Source organism: Dermacentor albipictus, chromosome 2, assembly GCF_038994185.2.
Source record: "Dermacentor albipictus isolate Rhodes 1998 colony chromosome 2, USDA_Dalb.pri_finalv2, whole genome shotgun sequence".
NCBI lineage: Eukaryota > Metazoa > Arthropoda > Arachnida > Ixodida > Ixodidae > Dermacentor > Dermacentor albipictus.
In genome coordinates this window covers 128,100,532-128,120,057 of record NC_091822.1, presented here as the reverse complement: position 1 = coordinate 128,120,057, position 19,526 = coordinate 128,100,532, and the positions used below count along the sequence as shown (strand labels likewise).

At 46.0% G+C, this 19,526-nt stretch overlaps 1 protein-coding gene across 1 annotated transcript in view; it reads left to right on the top strand.

Annotated features, from left to right (window-relative positions):
- LOC135897382 (uncharacterized) overlaps positions 1 to 19,526 on the top strand; it is a 97,465-nt gene that overhangs the window by 13,302 nt on the left and 64,637 nt on the right. The window contains exons 2-5 of the mRNA XM_070533320.1: positions 4,665 to 4,783; positions 14,643 to 14,792; positions 16,982 to 17,097; positions 18,645 to 18,790. Coding sequence (XP_070389421.1) covers positions 4,665 to 4,783; positions 14,643 to 14,792; positions 16,982 to 17,097; positions 18,645 to 18,790 — 531 coding nt within the window. The remainder of the gene's footprint in view (positions 1 to 4,664; positions 4,784 to 14,642; positions 14,793 to 16,981; positions 17,098 to 18,644; positions 18,791 to 19,526) is intronic.

Below are 19,526 nucleotides of genomic sequence, written 5' to 3'. Positions count from 1 at the left end.
CAACAATCGGTAGGGACACTTTAACAAATTTCTTGGGTCCAAAAGTGTTAACTTTGTATAAATATGCACTTTTTTATACGCAGTTTAAGAAAATGTACTGTATATATAAAAAAAACGAAGCGGCTGTCGCCTTCAAGATTCGCAACCGCTTCAGTCGCATGCAGTTTGCAAAAGCACGGCCTTCGAAATCAGACTTTGTCGCTCAAACGAAACTGTAGCTGGGAAGAGGGCAGGCATTAGGCCCCAATTGTTGGGTTTACAGTGCCTAGGTAGGCTTCCTTATTTATAAAGAATATACAGGGACTAACGCCGAACCATGAGCGAGCTTTAAGCAGGGGACACACGGTACGATTCGGCGTCCGATCCAACGTGCTTGTATCCGAACGGTCGAGCGGCGCGTAAGCTCCGCCCAGATCCAGCCCTCCTCCCCCCCCCCCCCAGCTTGAGTTCAGATTCACGTAGAGAAACGCAATATAAAAACTCTGCACAACACTGCTTCGCTTTACGTGAACACTGTCAATAAAATTATGCCCCTGCAAGTGACAGAACACTTCACGACGGCGCGTTGTCCACTGACGGCTCCGGTAACAGCCAGCGATACGGCCGGCAGGCATAGCTAGGCGGACGCTGCGGCCGACGGCGCTTGTTTCAGCCCGAGCTCGATGAAGAGGGCTTATTTTTGCCAAAACAATTAACGCTGTGCACTTAGGTAGCCCGTAATCAAATACAATTGGTTTACTCGACGCAGTCGTTGCGAAGGGCAAACGTGCAAGCGAAGCGAGCAGCCTCGCTCGGACGGTCGGTGCATAGAGATCGGTGTGTGCTGTTTGTCCGCGGAAAGGCCCTCGCGTCGCGGCTCCCGATTTCGACGGTAGCTTAGTGCTAGTGTACTAGGCGCTGTTTTGCATCATAAGCACATGTTCGAGATAACTTTATTGAACTGGTAACTATTTCGTGTCGGCAACAAACTGCAGCAGGCAAGGGAAAAAAAAAAAAAGACGGCGAGAAACCGGCCTGCCAGCGCCGCCTCCGTGGAGGGAACGTCAGAGAACGTCACATCAGCTGCGGCCAAACGACGGTGCGGAGTGTGCGGTTGTCGGACACATCGGACGATGAAAATTTGCCCGGTTTGTCGCACGCCGGACGTCCGATCCGGCGCTTCGGCACGGCAAAACACCTCGATTCCGGCTGCCGTTCAGGCGCGTCGGACGCCGGATCGGACACCGAATCGGACCGTGTGTCTCCCGCTTTAGTTGGCGAACACGAGCCCATCAGCGCGCCGTCCGTGCACCTCCGTCTGCTTGCAATGGTGGATGGCCTACGGGCTTCTTTGACGCCTACTGAGCACAAATTCATGATCACCGCTCGTATACACGCTTCCTACAGCGCTAGCTGTGGTGTTTACGAGATTATGTGCCCTCACCTTGAATTGGCGAGACCGCTCGACATGATCGCATCTATTTCTAATGCGTGAGGCTTTCCATTGACTGTCACTACAACTAACCAACGTTTTGTTTATTTTGTGCTACAGTGGGTCGTGACGATTCCGTTCACAGCTTCAAAGTGGACAAGAAACAGTCGTTTTCTCGCTCGTAGAAGCATGAAAAAGTGGGCTTGTGCTTGGCAATGAACTTTGACCGACACGCTTGCTTCCGGCCGGAGCAGCAGACGCGACAACTCGCCGTTTGTAGGCTGCCGGCCGATGGCGGTATCCCTCGCGAACGGCAAGATATTTACCTGCCGTAGAGAGGATCGGTCCAGGAACGATTCTTGAGGCGATTTTTGTCGCTGAATGCGAGCATGGCCACGCCGGTTCGCCGTGCAGAGCGGAATCGGAACATTATTTTTCGATGAGTTCGCACTGACGCAATGCAGTCGATCGGCTCGTCGGTCGTGCAACGGGCGGCGCGCCGGCAGGAAGCCGCGTCCACTTGAGACACCTCTTACGCGACGTATGTAGTATACATACGTTCCAAGTTTCCAACGTTCTGCCGTTCCGCTGGTGGATGCACCGCCACGGCATCGATCTTTACCATTCCTGCCGCGGCCGTGCCTGTCGCCGAGCGTAGGCTTAACTGGATTGGGCGGAGCTTGCAACCTTGGGGAGTAAAGTGGTAGTATTTAATCACGTGATCTTCAGGTTGGTTCCAGATCACGTGGTTTTAAACTCTCAATAGATGGTTTTTGGTCTTGTGATCTAAAACTCTGTACGTCGTAAAGCCGGCTCATGACATCCTTTTACTACGTTTCTCAGAGGTGGTAGTAAAACGATGTAATGTAACGCATTTTACTGCCGCATGCCAGAGTAATTTTCTGGTGCAAGGTAGTCTTCAAAGCTCATGAGCCGCAAAAACCCCAATGTCGGCTAACTTTTGTTTACAGTGTACGTTGTTGTATTCGGCGTTCGTTGTTTTAGCCTATGGTTCGTTCACAGCTTTCTGCGCAGAGTAGTGGCCCAATGTCATTGATGCCGTAACATAAGTTTTATGCTATAAGCAAGACAATTACGTACCATGAACTGACGGTGGAATGAGTATGACGTATACAATGTAGTTCGCGGTTTTCCTTTCTGTAGTTTTACTTATATGTGCATTTACAATAATACTTACCTGATACGAGAATGGAAGCGGCACTGTAGGCCAAATAGGCACTATCATTTTGTTGTTAATTATTGTTCAGTTGCCTTTATAACGGTTACTATGTATTAGAGTTGGTAATAGCAACCCATAGTAAAGGTTACTACCTTTCTCAATCAGTAAAATTATTATCGCAACCACCACCACTAACTGCGTCTTATTGCATGTTAATACTGCGACAAAGAAATTAAGTTAGTGAATACAAATACCTTTATTTCGAAGAGTGATGTTTGAGAAGTTGTCGCATCAACAATGTTTCCGTCCTTGCTCTTAAAACACATTAATCGCGCTTTAAGAGATGCTAATTGCTATCATCACCACGTCCACATGTCGTCTTGTTCTGGCCATATTGTCAGTGGTTGGCGCACCATCCTGCCGAGCCAACGCATACTGCGATGATTCATTTATCTAAAAAAAAGATAAAGAAAAACAGAAAAGGCAGCATGGAATGAAGCCGCTTTCCTGATTGCATCGCTGCTATCGGAGACAACGAAGATTCCAAGAGTGCCATTTACCCACGCCTTTGGTTAGAAGTGTTACGTCACGTGTCAGGTTGCTGAAATCATGTCTTTACTGCTCAATAATTGTTATTTATGGCTCCGGTTTGTGCTGCATCCGTGTTTCGGAGATACTTCAAATTAAGAAAAAAAGAGTTAAAATGAGTTTTTCTTAAAATGACGTAGCTCCGGCAGTATTGACCTGCGAGACATGACATGTTTCTTACGGCTTCTTTCATAATCATTAACACATCTGGGCATGTCCGTGAGTTTTATCATTTGTTTTTAGGGAAAGAAAGTACCTTGAGGACGTAGCTCATAGACGCGTTTACTGTAACAAAGAGAGCTCCTTTTTCTCAGGTTACATGAAGACTAGGGAGATTTTCGTTCGAAAGAACATAAGTTATTCGCGATTCCCCTTATAGCGCCACCTAACAAGAAAAATACAGCACAGCGGTGTCCGGCAATTTTACGGATAGTACGCACTTCAGCTTTGATTTGCTCTTTCTTTCACGTCTAAGAGATTTTGAAACGTACGCATGTTTTCAAATACCGGAAGTTAGAGCAGTGATCTTTTGTTATACAATTGAAGACTAGTCAAATATTGATGCCTCCCAACGAACAACAAATCGATCGAAAGATGGCCGTTTATAAAATATATATTTCATACTTCTTGACTAGCCGCCTTCGCATAGAATGTCCGACCTTCCAGATATTCTTCTAATTCACTTTCTCTTATTACTCTACCAAATAATTAGCAATTTCACACAAACACACATATCTACATATATGTTGCCACAGCACTTTTAGCCAAGGATTAAAAATATTCCTAGTACTTTTCGAAGATGCGTCCCGAATAATATTGGTTACTGTATGAAGCAAGTTACGCTATGTCTTGTGTTATGCTTAGTTGCACATTTATTCAAGGCAAATTAACACACTTCGCAACAAGTGTTAACCTTAGGGAAAAACTTCCATTGATAAAGTTGTAGAGCGCTTTAACAAACATTTTAATGAGCAGCTTTTGACTTCTTCCTTGTTACGTATTCATTTCTTTCTGCGCTGATGTATGAAAAAAAGAAATGCATGTGACATGCCCTCGCGGCCCGCATTTGCAGTGCTATCTGCGAACGTGATGCGTTTGAACAGACAGCGCATTTAGGCTCGTGAACTGTCTGATCGGCTTATCGCTACCTCGAACCGCCGCAAGACAAGCATATTCCTGTAGGCCGAAAACCGCGCAGATAACGGCCGCATCTCCGCTCCGTCACTTTTTTTTAAGTGGCGATTCCACAATCGCGTCAATTCGAAGCATATTTGAGTCGCCATTAAAAAATGTTCAAGAATTTGCCCATTGCCGTACTTATGAACGGTCGTTTGCTTTGCAAACACAACTTTAGTGTGTCGAATGTTGTGTATTGGAACTTCTGGGGCAAAATCTTCTGTCACAGCTGCGACCACCGCATGAATGCGACCTCTGTTCGTGGCACTTCTCTCCACTGAATCGTAATTCTTTGCTTTTTTCTTTTAGTCAGAACCGGCCGCAAGATGCTGGCTGCCGTCGGTGTGCTCAAGGAGTCATGGCGTCTCGTCTACATCATATGTGTGCCCCTCATCTTCCTTCCAGTGGCTGTATGCATCGGAGGAAAGGTACGTTCCTGCAATGTCGTACAGTGAAGGCCCATGTGGCTACGGCATTGCACTTCTCGGTTCGAGGATACGGGTTCGAATCGCGGCCGCATTCCGATGGTAGCGGTATGCGAAAAACGCTCGTGTGTACCGTGCATTGAGTGCACGGTTAAAGAACCCCAGGTATTCGCAATTTTTCCGAGGCCACCCACTGCTGCGTGCCTAAAAATCAAATCGTGCTTCTGGCACGTCATCGCCGTAATTTTGGAAGGCCAAGCTCCTACATCTGTTTCTTTTTCTTTTAACCATCTAATGCCAAAACACAGTTCCACACCAAGAAAACTAAAACGACCGTTTTACCATTGTTTCTGACCAAAAAAGCAAATTAAAAAAATGGCTGTGGCTTAGGTAAGGTTAAGCCCAGGATGCGAAGCATACTAGCCTTTATTTTAGTTGTTGAACCACTGTTTAGCCTGGTGAACTGCTGTTGCTTGGCTATATTTGGTTCGGCTAGACGAAGAAACAACTCATGCATTACTTCTTCGCCTTCAAGAGTGGAACGCGACAGCGTTCCCGTCGACCCGCCAAGGGGTGTAAGACAATGGGCTACAGGGCAGCGACTACGCGCCCCGCATTGGACGCGGTGAGCGTCGAGCAAAGCAGCGTTCGGCGCGGCAACGAAATGTGCGCCTGAGCAAGAGACGCACGCCTTAGAAACAGCGCGTTTCTAAGGCAACACCGCATTCACTAGAGGCGCTTTTGTACCGCTTTGAAGCGTTGTACTCGTGGCTCAGTGGTAGCGTCTCCGTCCCACACTCCGGAGACCCTGGTTCGATTCCCACCCAGCCCGTCTTGCAAGAGTTGAGCCAAAGCCACTTCTCCTCTGTCGTGACGTCACGGTGTCACGTGATTTCATGGTCACCGCCGCGCCTGAGGAGCTGGGTTGAGCCCTCGTAATATGCTTCGCATAAAAAAAGACAATGTTTCAGTAAGAACTCAATCAGTATAGAATTAAGAGGGATTAAAGTCAAGGGGATCGCAAAAAGGGCAGCCCCTCCCCCTAAGAAAATTAATAGGGGGCCCTCCCCTAGCCTGGTGATCGCAAATACATGCACTGTAGACATACATACCCTCCCCGCCCCCCTTAGTGTTGAAACTCTGGTAATTAATTAAATGCTAATTCGTTTTCTAAACTACCCACAGCTGTAATGCAAAAGGATAGAAAGTTGGGCGAGTTGGTACGGTAACATGATCCTGGATTGTAGCGCGAAGTGACACGGACAGAGACTAGAAGCAGACAGGACGAGCGCTCGCCCTGCCTGCTTCTAATCTCTGTCCGTGTCACTTCATGCTACAATCCAGGACCACAGCTGTAACTTTGCTACAGCGTATCAATAACCCTATTATAGGCCACAATTAAATTTCATGCCCTTAAAACAAAACTTTGATGGATCATACTCGGGGAAGCATAAATAGTATCTTGGGCAGTACAAGTTTGTTTCTTTTTTACGCCACCTTGAGCAACCAATCCTTGCGGATCGCTGGGATTGTTTGAAGCAATCGCAGCAATCAACTGGTTTCACTACCCGCCGTGGTTGCTCAGTGGCTATGGTGTTGGGCTGCTGAGCACGAGGTCGCGGGATCGAATCCCGGCCACGGCGGCCGCATTTCGATGGGGGCGAAATGCGAAAACACCCGTGTGCTTAGATTTAGGTGCACGTTAAAGAACCCCAGGTGGTCAAAATTTCCGGAGTCCTCCACTACGGCGTGCCTCATAATCAGAAAGTGGTTTTGGCACGTAAAACCCCAAATATTATTATTATTAACTGGTTTCACTCTGCGTGGCGACAATTCCTTTCCACGCAGAGTGACTCTATGCGTCTGTACGAATAATCTGTAACCATAAATAGTACCTGATATACAGCACGCTACGCAATTAAGCTCGTCTGAGCGGATTCACCGGATAAAAGACAAAAGTAGTGACATGGTTTGCTCGCCCGTATGCGCACAACGATAATGTATTTCGTTTAAATGGAGCTATTCTTATTGAGAAAATTCATTGAACGCTGACGCGTGAACTGGAACTACCGATAGGCCCTCTCTCAGTGGCTGTTTAATGGCACATAAAAGAGCAACAGTTCGACAACAATGCCGGAACGTAGATAGGTAGTAGGGAGCCTCCGTGATGTTATCGTGTAAGCGGTTCTTTCTTCCGGGATCTGTGCAAAGCCCGCTAAATATGAAAAATATACAAATGTCACTGTACGCTTTTACGTGTGGATTGCAGCGCTCTGGATCTCGATTCCAGAGGATGAAGGCCGTCATAGAGTTTCGTACAATAATTACCAGAGAGAACTCTGACGCTGCACTAGTTCAGCCACCATGGGAACGATGGGTAGTGCGTGGATTTGTCTGAACTTCGTGCTTATTGATTGACGCGTTAGTTGTGACTGCCTTTTACGCTTTATTTGCCTTGGTTGTCTTAAATGTCACAGCAAGCTACACTTTTCTTATTACAGGAAGGTCTGCGAAAACGCACAATCGCTACTAATTGAAGCGGTTCAGCCTGTCGAGGTCGTCAAATCGAAACGTGACAACCGTATCAACGTGCTGGCTTGCCCGCGAGAAATTCTATGCCGCTTGTCCGATGCAGGCGTCCGTGGCATAATTTTTTTCAGTATAGAGGCCTATGTGATAGAAGGTCCTGGGTTTGAATCATGTGTTCAAACACAGGAGCTCTAGCACAAAAGCCTCATATTGATACCCTCACGCTCCGGGCGCATGGGCAAGCGGAACCACTACAATTATGAGCAATTATGCGTGCTTGAGGAGTCCTAATACCTTCTGCATTAAAGTACGTATAAATTGCTTTGACATTTAGTCCACTTCCGGCCCAGATAAAGCGTAATAAACGAAGCCGCAAGAACGCCTGAAGCCCAATGCGCAAAGATAACACAATCCATGTACTATACATTAGACAGTTTTAGTTGCACGTACGTAGAGGCTTCACGTACGCAAACGTGAAAAGCCTACGTACCTTACGTGCACGCCATCTGAAACGCTTTTAGTTACACGTACGCGACGCACGCCAAGAGGGACCCGTAACCCCATCTATCGGGAAATGTGAACACGGCGGTAGCCCATTCAATCCTGTCGCCGTGTTTCGATACGAGCCGTCTGCGCGCGCGCGGACCGCTATCGCTTGTTCGTGGTCTTGCGGAACTCCAGCGCGAAGCTGTCTACGTGCGCAAGAAACGCACGCAAAGAATTGAATCTCACGTACGTCCTTGAGACGCGCGCGCGCCCGCTACGTTCTACGCATGCGCACTGCTCACACGTAGCCGCTCTACGTACGCAAAGCCTCTACGTACGTGTAACTAAAACTGTCTATTATTCCCATGGTGGCTGAACGATCTCAGCGCCTGATTTCTCTCTATCAATTATTGCATGAAAGTCTGTAAAGACTGCGTGACAATTGCAAAAGAAATATATCGGCCACGATGTCCAACGCACGCTCCCACGGTTGTTGCTGGGATCAAAATCCGCCACGATACTAAATGATAATCGATAAGTCGCCTCTGAACACGGATGCAGACACACTCGTGGGCTTTCGAAAAGCGTGCAGGCTTCGTTCTTTCGAAACATGCATGCGAGTGCTACAGTCCAGACGCAAAAGCACAGTGACGTAATTTCTTTTTTTCATATTTCGCGGGCTCTTTTCTGAGCCCGGAACAAAGAACCGCGTGTAAAAAATAACGTCCCGGCAACAACTGTGTTATTTGTTTCTCAGCACACTGTATAACGTATCATAGACGACTTATGTTTGAAAACGAATGTTTAAAGTTTTCGCAATTAATCATCTAATTAGCAAACTCATCGTACTTCAAAAAAGTACATGAGTAGCTCAATACGGTTACTAACAATATTTCGTGTAATGTGTGCTACTCTCATCTTTAAAGTTTGCTTGTATGGTCACGTGAAACGCACGGTATATACTGCCCGATTTGTTAGATTTGTTAGATGGTAATCGAATGGCGCTAGGCAACAACTTGGGCGGTAGAATCGAGGTTGCCTTTAACTAGAAAGCGGTCTTGTATCACCAAGCCGTGCTTTAATTTAGTGCCTTGATGGCGGGCCGCCCGAGTAAGTTTAGTTTCCTACAAGATTACTGAAGCATGTGCACGCCGCAGTCGCTCAGTGGCTATGGTGTTGGGCTGCTGAACACGAGGTCACGGGATCGAATCCCGGCCATGGCGGCCGCATTTCGATGTGGGCGAAATGCCAAAACACCCACGCACTTAGATTTAGGTGCACGTTAGAGAACTCCAGGTGGTCCAAATTTCCGGAGTCCCCCACTACGGCGTGCCTCATAATCAGATCGTGGTTTTGGCAAGTAAAACCCCATAATTTATTATTTAAAATTACTGATGGGAACTCTTACGTTGCACTCATCCAGCTTGCACGGAAATTATGGTTAGTGCACCGAGGTATCTCATGTTCATGCTTGTTGCCGGCAGACGCTCTTGTGGCTTTATATTCAATACGTTATCTGCTATCACCGAACTCAGTTACGAGGCAATCAGATTTTTTAATGCAGAACGCTATTAGACTCTGCGCACATGCATACACATTGCGAATCGGAGCGTTTGTAAGGCTATATTTAGTTGGAAATGATCCATTCGCAAATGTACAAGGCCGTTTCAAGCTAAAGAAAAAACGAAGATTTAGTAAAGGCATTTATAATAAGCATCACTTTCTTGTTGACTCTAACACCATGTGTTCAGTTCTCATAGATACCAGCGTTCAAACTCGCTGTCGTAATTCATGTAGAAAACGTTCGAGGAATAAGCCTGCGTCTCGTGCGCAAGCCACTAGTGCTAGCAGTATGCGAGAGACGGAATCGTCTGCAACGGCAAAGTGTTAGAAGTACGTCGGTCACGTGTCGAAGAAACCAGCAAGTCATCAAGTCCCTCGCATCGTACTCGTTTCGTCATGGCGGGAAACCGGAGCCCTACATTGTCAAGCGCCGGCGGTCACCTTTTTCCTGACTTCCAGTAGAACTAGTGTGGACAGTGGGCCGTAAGACACTAGGTTTCCAAGCCGCTTGCTTTTACGACGTGCAATATAAGACATACGACGGGCTGTAGCCAAGCAGCCAACGGCTTATCGTCCCAAGGATGATTCGTGGGCCTCCTGCGTTCTGAGGACGCCCTGCGTTATAACTCTTTCCAAGTAGGTCGCCATTAGACAAATTTTAGTACTGCGCCGTGACGATACGTATACGCAGCACGCGAGCGCTTTGCCGAACGTAGCAGCGCGTGTTACGTCAAGGCTTTTTTTTTTAATGCGAGGGTAAATGCCTCAGGGCATACAAGGGTATGGGATGGGGTTGAATAAGGATGATTAAATGAATGAAAAAAGATTTGCCGACTTAATGAAGTCCAAAAGGGATCGATGATGCGGTCCCTGCGTCCAAGCAGTGTAATGGCTCAGATTATGCGGCGAGAGTCCCGCTGCGGCGAGGTGTATGCATGTGTCAAGGCTTTTAGTACTGGAAATGCCTACGTACGTAAGCGGGCGGGCTTCGTTAGACGCCGGGCGCATAGAAGCGCGTTGGCCGCGCCTGCCAGTACTTCGAACCTTCAGTCGAACTGTAGACGCTGTTCTAGGCAACCTGACGTAACGTGTGCGCACCTTCACGCTACGTCGGCCTATATTTAGGCCTTGAAAAAACGCTACATTTAACACGGATGTAGCACACGAATAATACCGAGAAAAATAAAAGTTGAGCATTCACTCTCTCAGGCTGGCACCCTTATTTGCGGCAAAGTGCGCCAACAGGAGGTCGAGCCTTTCGTGCAAACAGCGCACACTCAACACTTTTCTCAGAAAAAGAGTTAATATTTTTTGCTATGTAACGCAAGAAAGTCAGATCCTAGGGGATTGAAAAGTAAAGCCTTCCGATGGTCGCCTTTCACGCCGCCATTTTGCGAAACTCTTCTTATCTTAGTACTGCGTACACAACGTACACAGTACTAAAATAGTCTACCATCTAGCCGTTCTTTCGGGCTGCAACTGCTATCCAATATGCCAGCACAGTGTAACATGAAACCTATCGATGAACGCAGATTATGGTGCACGTTAGTTATTCCTGGTCGTCTGAATGAATGCTGAGCTTTGCCCCATACAGCGTCTGGCAGAACTCTGACTTAAAACTGTGCTGATTTAGTAGGGCTGTATAGTAAGTAGCACGTACAATACGGCACTTGTTACACAGTCTGCATGACTATGCCCGTCGTTAGACTCCAATGATAGCATCTTAGTGGCCAAGGATTACAAGTTTTGTTTGTGCCGCGCCATCGGACCCAGACGATGACTGATTACGCACGGACAGAGCAGCTTCCAGCTGCTCCATAACAAAATCTGAGATCTGTGTAAGAGCCCCGGGATACAATAACGCCACGTGGTGTTGGTGTGGGCAGGGACAATAATCCGGCAGCCTTTACGACAAAGTATCAGAAACGCTGATCTCGCGTTGTCCGTGATGAAAGGAGTGAGGACGGGAGGAGCAACGGACTAAGAACGGAAGCTAGATATGATTATAGGCCAGACAACCTCCCGCAAGAGGGATACAGGGAATCTTGGCGCGAAGAAATCGTTCCTTGCGGGGAAGTATCAACGGCCTTGTCACGCTAATTATGCCTTGCAAATATGCGTTGGGCTAGGCGTTACCATCCCATTGGTCTGGGGGGAGGTAGACGGTGAAAGGGAGAGCTGCATCTCCCCCCGATCACCCATACCCCCTGACAGGTGCAAATAAAGTGCTTTCTCTCTGTGGCCTGCGATGTTGGGAAACTAATTGAGAAGGTAGCGTTGACGCACCCGAATGGCCCTAAAATTTTTTAGTGATTGTCAACAACATCTGAGATGTAGATTTACAAGACGGTATCTGTATCCAGTCGTCCAACGTGGCACATCCGTATATAGTAGTGAGACTGCAGCAGGCCGCCACAAAACGTTCTTACCTTCGTAAGCAAGCTTTAGAGCTATCTTAATAGTATGGTGCAGTTACATTTAGACTCGGAGCAATGGCGTCATATGCTATACGCATCAATCAATTAAGAATTAGATCCGAAAAACGACAAAAAAAATATTTTGTAGTTTCTTGATGTCAAAGCGTGATGTCAATCATCGGCCCATAGCAGCTACATAAAGGAATGATGAAATAAAGCGTCCGATGACGAAATAAAGCGTCCAGAAGAAAATAAGAAGGCAGGCTTCTGTTGTAAAAAGAGCGTTTGAGAGAAAGGTGACTTCGCGATCCGCGTGCGAGCTCTACGCACCGCGTAGGATAGCGCAACTTGGCTGAGATGTTCACAGCAGCGTGTACGCTACCCACAGACTACGTTATTTCACCAAGCACGTGGGGCGGTTCAGCGCACCTTTACCTTCACGTACATTTTGTGTAAATCCTTCTGAACATTGGAACAGCCCTGCGCCGGTACACATTGGCACGGGAAGATGATTTATATTGTGGTTACGTGGAGCCTCTACTGAAACATTTACATTTAGAGTGAATTCGTCCGATATAAATAACTAGGCCCGTACTCACGAAAAGAGAGAAAGAAGAAGAAAGAACAGTGCAATTGTTCGTAACAGCAGACCCCGACTAATAGTGGCGTTGAACTTATAATTAGGGAAGGCGGACGACTAAAGGCAAATAACCCTTACGAACAACAAAAAGCATCATGAATTGGGCTCATGATTTCGATTGTGACTGGCATTTTACATCGCCTTACATGTCCTCGCACCTTTTGCCGAAAAGGAAAAGTCGGAGACACTTGTCACATAAAAAAAGTCGAAGTGTCATGTTTGCTGCGAGAATGGGCGCCTGAATAAAAAAAAAACCTTGCAAAAAAGATTGCAAAAAACTCCCACGGGCGTTATTTATCAACGTCGTTTACGTAATGCCGGAAGGGCTCTATTCTGATCCTTCGGTTGAATCCTTTATCCTCAGGTACTTGTTTCTTATCAACTAGACGCAAGATAACCTTGAGAGCCTCGCAGCGTTCAGCGCTCCTTTTTTTGCTCTTAGAAACACCCCTCCTCCCTCTCCATATGTCTAGACAGTTCGCGTGCCGTAACAGCAGTTTGTTTTGAAGTCTGGCAGGGCCTGGTTTCTATACACCGACGATAGAGTTAATGCACCTGGCTGGAGAGTTCTATTAAGGCGGGTTGTATGCCAACCATTCACAGCACATGCAACAAAAAAATGCGCAGCGCTACTTCATTTAGAAATTAAATAGAGTAACCGTTGAATATGCGTGCATGAACTAATTAGGCACACAAAAAGCAACGTTTGAAATGTAATGCAAGTCCACAAAGTTAATAAATTCGCGCCGGTCCACCAGTTCAGAGCTTCAATGTGTTTGTGAACAAATACATTGGTTGGAACGTTTGGCACTGGTGACGTAAGTCATGCTGATGTGCAAGCCCGTGGAGAAAAGCAGGTACCGGTGGCCATGGAGCTCCGCTGTTGAGCTTAATGTGGCGGGTTCAATCCTGATTGCGATGGCCGCATTTCTCCGGGGATGAAGCGCTGAAACGCTTGTGCACCGTACATTCAATAGTGTGCCCATTAAAGTACCTCACGTGGTCGAAATTAATCCGCACTTCCCCACTACGGCTTCCCTCAAGGTCAAATCGTGGTCTTGGGGCGTAAGACCCCGTAAGTTATTTTTGTAAGAAGCAGGTGGAACTGAACATCTCGCGCAATATCGGCGTACCTGTGCATACAAAAAACATTTAATGACCACGTGGGGTACGAGGTGAATTAACTGAGGCGAAACACAAGAGGCTCCAGTCCATCTCTAGTCTTTTCATCTTTCCTCGTCTTTCTCCTCTTGCGTTTTTCTTTACTGATCAGCTGTGCAACTATGAGAAAAGACAAATTCAATAAATTCTCCATCACCACCATCAGATTATGAGGATTTCCGTATAGCGGGGGGACTATGGATTAATTTCGATCACCCGGGGTTCTTTAACCGCGCACACAATGCACAGCGCACGGGAATTTTTGCATTTCTCCTCTTTGAAATGTAGCCGCCGCGGCGGAGATTCGAATTCGCGACATCGTGCTTAGCAGCACAACGCCAAAACAACTTATAGGGATAAAACGTTGTCACATTTTCGCTGCGTCTCGACTTGAGGAGACAACGCATTCAATCACTTATGTTTCACGAAAATTGGATCCTCGTGGGGAATGAGATGGTCTTACCATTCGCAAGAACTTAGTGCAGCTAAGCAATCGCGATGTCACACAGATGAATCTAGTACGTGTACAATTATGCAAAATATTGTGTCCGTAAGTATTTTAATATTTAGGCAGGGCAGAGAAGAGGAGCCTTGCGATAAAAGGTAGGATGTTCAACAATAGGAAACAAAACAGGTGGTACAATTTCGAGAGGCCTGCACAAACAATGCGTTGATGCAGGTGTTTACGCAGAATCCAAGCAAAGTGCTCAGCAACTGAAACGCGATACTTCGACCGCGTTGGTGACCGGCGCACCTTGCGCCACCGTTAAGTCCTGGTCGATCGCTAATGCATGCAGTCGCAGTGCTTCAACGAGGCTCTCACTTTCACGTGATGCAAGAATGCGTCAGCGTTTTGTCACCAACGCCCACCGGTGGGTCAAGAAGTGCCGGCACCCCTGTGTTCTGGACATCACATTTCAGTCGCTGGGCTCCATATATACGTCGTGGGTCTTCTATCAACGAAGGGACATTGTGACTGTGCGCTCAGCAGGGGAAGTCCCGTGTTTTCAGCGTATGAATTAAGAAAAATCTACCCCTCTCCATTGACTTCTTCCCTCGTCCGCAGGCCGGCTGGTGCGCCTACATCTTGCTGTGGATGGCTTTCTACTGGTCGGCGGAAGTGGTCCCACTGGCCGTCACTTCACTCATGCCGGTCTTCCTGTTCCCGTTCTTCGGGATCCTTCCGTCCAGTAAAGTGGCCACTTTTTACCTGAATGTGAGTGCGAATCGGCTGGTAACACTATACGCGTCAACTCGTGCTGACTACACTCGTTGCCTTAGTCTCAAAGAAAAAAAATTTTCGTTGTCGTCGTTCCTTCTTCTCTGCTATTCGATTGCGTAATAATTCGTTGCACTACTCGCCGAAATAGGCAGCGGTCGTTCCAGTTCGCAAATAAAGTCTCTAGCTTACCACGCATCAAGGCGCAGGTACCACGCTTCGTTTCCGCGTGGCTTCCTCTCAAAGATTTACCACGTGGCTAAATTTGTGAAAGAAATCATTACTGTTATTGTGAACACTAAATGTAATTATTTCTTTATAAATTGTTGATTTCTAAATGTGGACGGAATAATGCGGGATATAGGGGAACAATGCGCGAATACTTCGGGTTTTAAATAAACTTTTCATTCTTTATTTTTAGGTAGCACAAGGGCACATTGCATTCGTTAGTAATATATTTTTGAAGTAGTCGCACCTCCTAAACTCTCGTTTTTTTTTTTCAAACTCTCTTGGACAGAATCCAAGCTATGTTTACGCAGATGTTGTATGCCGTTCGTTGATGCAAAAATCCTACCAACAAAGACACAGTCGGTAACACCCACTTTTCTCAGTGACTCTTTATAGGTGCTGTGCAGCTCTGTGAACACAGAGCTGCACAACATGCTGTGTTGTTCTCTTACTTTATGTTCCTAATATTTTCGCCATTCTATGCCCACTTCTCCAAAAAAAGGACAGAAAAGCTTTTCCCTTCCTCGCTTTATTTGTTGTAAAGCATTTACGTATGAAAGCCGTTTGATAACACACGCATTGCCCAGAGAGAGCTTACTCGGGGAAAGAGGGTGTGGCCTCTAGAATTTTACTGTTGAGTTCTCATTGCGGTACCTTAGAGCCTCACATGCGCATATACTTCTCTGCTAAACGCAAGTAATTCGATTCCTTAAAGGGCCCCTCACAAGGCAACATAGAAAACTTCTGTTATACGCTGGAAGTTGTTACGTGTCCTCTAGGGAGCGTTCTGCCATTTTTTTTTTCAAATCAGCTCATTAATAGCTGAGATAGAAATATTTCAATGCCGCGAACCCATGATTTCAGGAAGCGAGCTTCACTGCAGCAACACACGCTCTCTCCACTTCCCTGTCTAGCCTCCGCAAGCGGAATTCCTTCCCTGCGTTCTCCCATACTGGACCTCGAGGATCGCATGACGCATACGTCACGGGCCCTGCCTTCATTTTTTTTTCTGCTCGCTTTTTTGGTGCGGCGCACTTCCGCAGACGGCGTCGCGCTCGAGCTGTTGGGATTGTCTCGCTTGGCGCAGCCTACGATTTTGCGCGCTGTACACGGACACCTGACTAGCGGTATAAGTCAATGCTGCACGAACACTGAGGCAGACACAACTGGCTCACAGAGCACGATCGCACGCTGGAACACGGTAGAAAGTTGCATAGTTACGGTGTCAGCGCGCGCGACTGCACGACGTGGGAACAATCAGACGAAACGGAAGCCTTACATTTCTCTTGCTGCGGTGCGAAGTAAAACAAAAACACGCAGATATTCGGTTGCTGTGTTTTACTATTTCTGTAAGCATCGATTCGTCTATTCAAGCAACACAGTACAAATAACAAATGTTGCCTTGAATAACTCTTGAAGTCACGTGTCACCCCGACCGACGTCACAGCACGAACATGTGTACGTAGGCGCACTAGCACGTGTACGTCATCCTCCGCCTTGTAGCGCGGCGGCCACGAGGAGAAGGGAAAACGGCGTTTCGTTTGAAATTTCAGATCTTTCCGCGGCGCGTAGCGATGTAATACTTTGCAGACACGATCGTTATCGCGCATTGTGTGCTCTTCGCTTGTCAGCTGAAAATGGCCAGACCTAATGAGGGACCCTTTAAAAGGAGCAGGAAAGGGTGAAGAGCCAGTATTTATAGTCGTGTAAGTGAGGATGTGGGTTAAACACAGGCTTCTTTTTGTTTACGATCTGTTTGTTTGTTTGTTTCTTTCTTTCTTTCTTTCTTTACTGATTTGCTTGTTTGGTAATATATACAGCGCAAGCTTATTTACCGCTGTATGCTGATGAATATAGTGCACTGCTTGAAACTTAAGGTTACTTATCGAAGATATATAGCAATTTCGGTTATTATACGGTCATGATAATCGCCCCTTTCTGAACCTTACTTCATGCAGGACATCGGACTCGTAATGTTGTGTTCACTAGTCATGGCCGGAGCGGTAGAAACGAGCAATCTGCACAAGAGGATAGCCCTCAGGTCTTTACTCGCCATAGGAACAAGTAATCTCAGGTACGTATAAGCAAGAGCGGGTGACTTTGTTATTTTTGTCAATTTCATAGTGAAGTACCAAACGTAAATGCTTCTTACTAGCTATAGCTCTAGAACGAGCCAAGTTCAACAAACCGGTTAGCCATGTAAGGCGCCATGCCCACAATTGTGTACGACAAGATTAGTGAATCAACAGCAAAAACATTGATGAAAGTAACGATATTTAAGATGTCCCGCATGCATTTTGAAATAGTTTTGATCGGAATTGTGCTGCAAGTTTTAATAACTTGTGAAACATGTTTACCAAAATGAGCGCGAACGTAGCTGGCTGCGTGGTCCAGCTCGATGTGAGTATGTCGTTTTATGTAGCGAGTTCACTACTTTCAATGTTTTTCACAACGTATTGCACCAGGCATAATATTGTAGTGGCTGGATAGGTGCTTTTCAAGCTCACTAGACATGACATAATTGGTATTCTGATATGCCAATGAGCTTTCACTTGGAGTCCATAACCTGCAAACTTAACAAAACGCACTAAGGAAATGAAAATTCTCAAGCAATTTTCTAGCTGTCCACTTTTTATGATTCCGAAGGTGTGAGAAATCCGGTGATAGTAAGATTGTAATCAACAGAAATAATCGACGCCTGAAAGGATTAGAGCGACATTTTACTTGCCAAACCCTAATAATTTTTGTGGTCATCTTATTATAATGACCTTCAAATAGGGAAACATTGAGGAAAAACGTGATGACTAGCTTGATTGTGCTTTAAAGGACAAACGCGGAAGCATGGCGACCTTGCTTTATTCTGTAATAGGAAAGCTATGTATTTTATAACAACAATGCGCAAATTTATCTGCGGCAAACTAGCCCTTCATTTTGCTAGTATTAAATGTTGAATAATTTACCGGCGGCTCATGTCAAATCTTCACCTACATTATCAGCGTACCAGCATTCACTGAAAGCTTACGTTACTTCTTCTTGATATGCTTTTTTTGTTGCTTATTATGTACATTTCTTATGCTATGATGTGCTGCGACAGGTTTTATTGCTTCAATATTGCGGAAATTGTGTAACCATTTTTTAAAAATTTATTCCTAATGGCAGTTGACGCCGTTTTATTTATATATTACGGCAACTAAGAACAAAAGGTCCCGCGGCCGTTTCCAACTGCAGGATATCTTGCTGTATAACATCTCCTAAACATATGTACCACTAATGAAAAAAATAAACATGAATGTGTATCCAGATAGTATTCTTTCACTTTTGCGTTTATATTATTTTTCTTAAGGGCACAATACCCGCGGTAATACTAAGTGGGTTGAAATAGCAAAAAAAAAAAAAGAAATTCGTTATGGTGACTACGTTTTGGGAAACGTATTGTCTGCGGCTATAAAGGCTGGCGGACTGGTGATAACCACATTTTCTTGTCCATCTATGTGCCATGTATATAACGAAGTGATCAATTTGAAAAATCTTTTAGATACCCTACTCGTCCATGTCAAGGGATTCTCTAAGCTTGCCATTGTTATAGTCGCTTATTTCGTTTTTACATTGCTTCTTTTTCAGGCTACTACTTGGCTTTATGCTAGTCACCATGTCCCTATCCATGTGGATTCCGAACACTGCCTCGACGTCCATCATGGCGCCCATAGTCATGGCCGTCGTAGACCAGATGCACAACTCGACTAAATCTCACTCCAAAGACGTAGAAAGTAAGTGGGATGCCGCAACCGCTCTCTTGCTTACGCCATGCTGCACGGGATCATCTACATGGAGTCAAAAATTAAATGTAGAGGTGCTTTAGTAATCACGTGTAGGCTTAAGAAAGAAGTTCGTAGATTAAGGCTATAACGAAACTATCATGCTGAGGAACTTCTGTGAGTTTGCTGGGGCTTGAGAAAACCCAGAAGGCCTCCACGATGTATGATGAATCCATGAATTTCCTTTGAGCACTCAAGTTGAGAGCGTCAAACGTTTCTGGCTGTCCGCACGCATTACGTAATGTGCGTTTGTAATGTTCATTCGAGCAGCATACATGCAAGCTGCAGTTGTCACCACCGAAAATTAGTAGTGCCAGGTCAGTAGAAAAAAAAAAAGGACTGCGAATATGACTGCGCTTAAAATAGCTTCAGCGCGCGTATACAGATCAAACCAGGAACCATGAGAAACTGTACGTAGTTAGCACACGTTCTTCACAGGTGATCAAAGCTCAGCAAGAACTATGTATGCGAAAAGCGCCATAACGTTAGGTCCCGGCCAACTTTCGTCTGGCACATTTTTGTCCATTTTCAGACATTTATCCACGTTACTTGGCAAATGACTATTACCGGGAGATCCACGCGAGAAGCAATGCAGATCCAAATTTATATCAAATAATAGAACTACTAAAAAGTGTGCATATAAAGAAGTAAGTCGCAGTCAACGTGGGCGGCACACACTGTGCAAAAA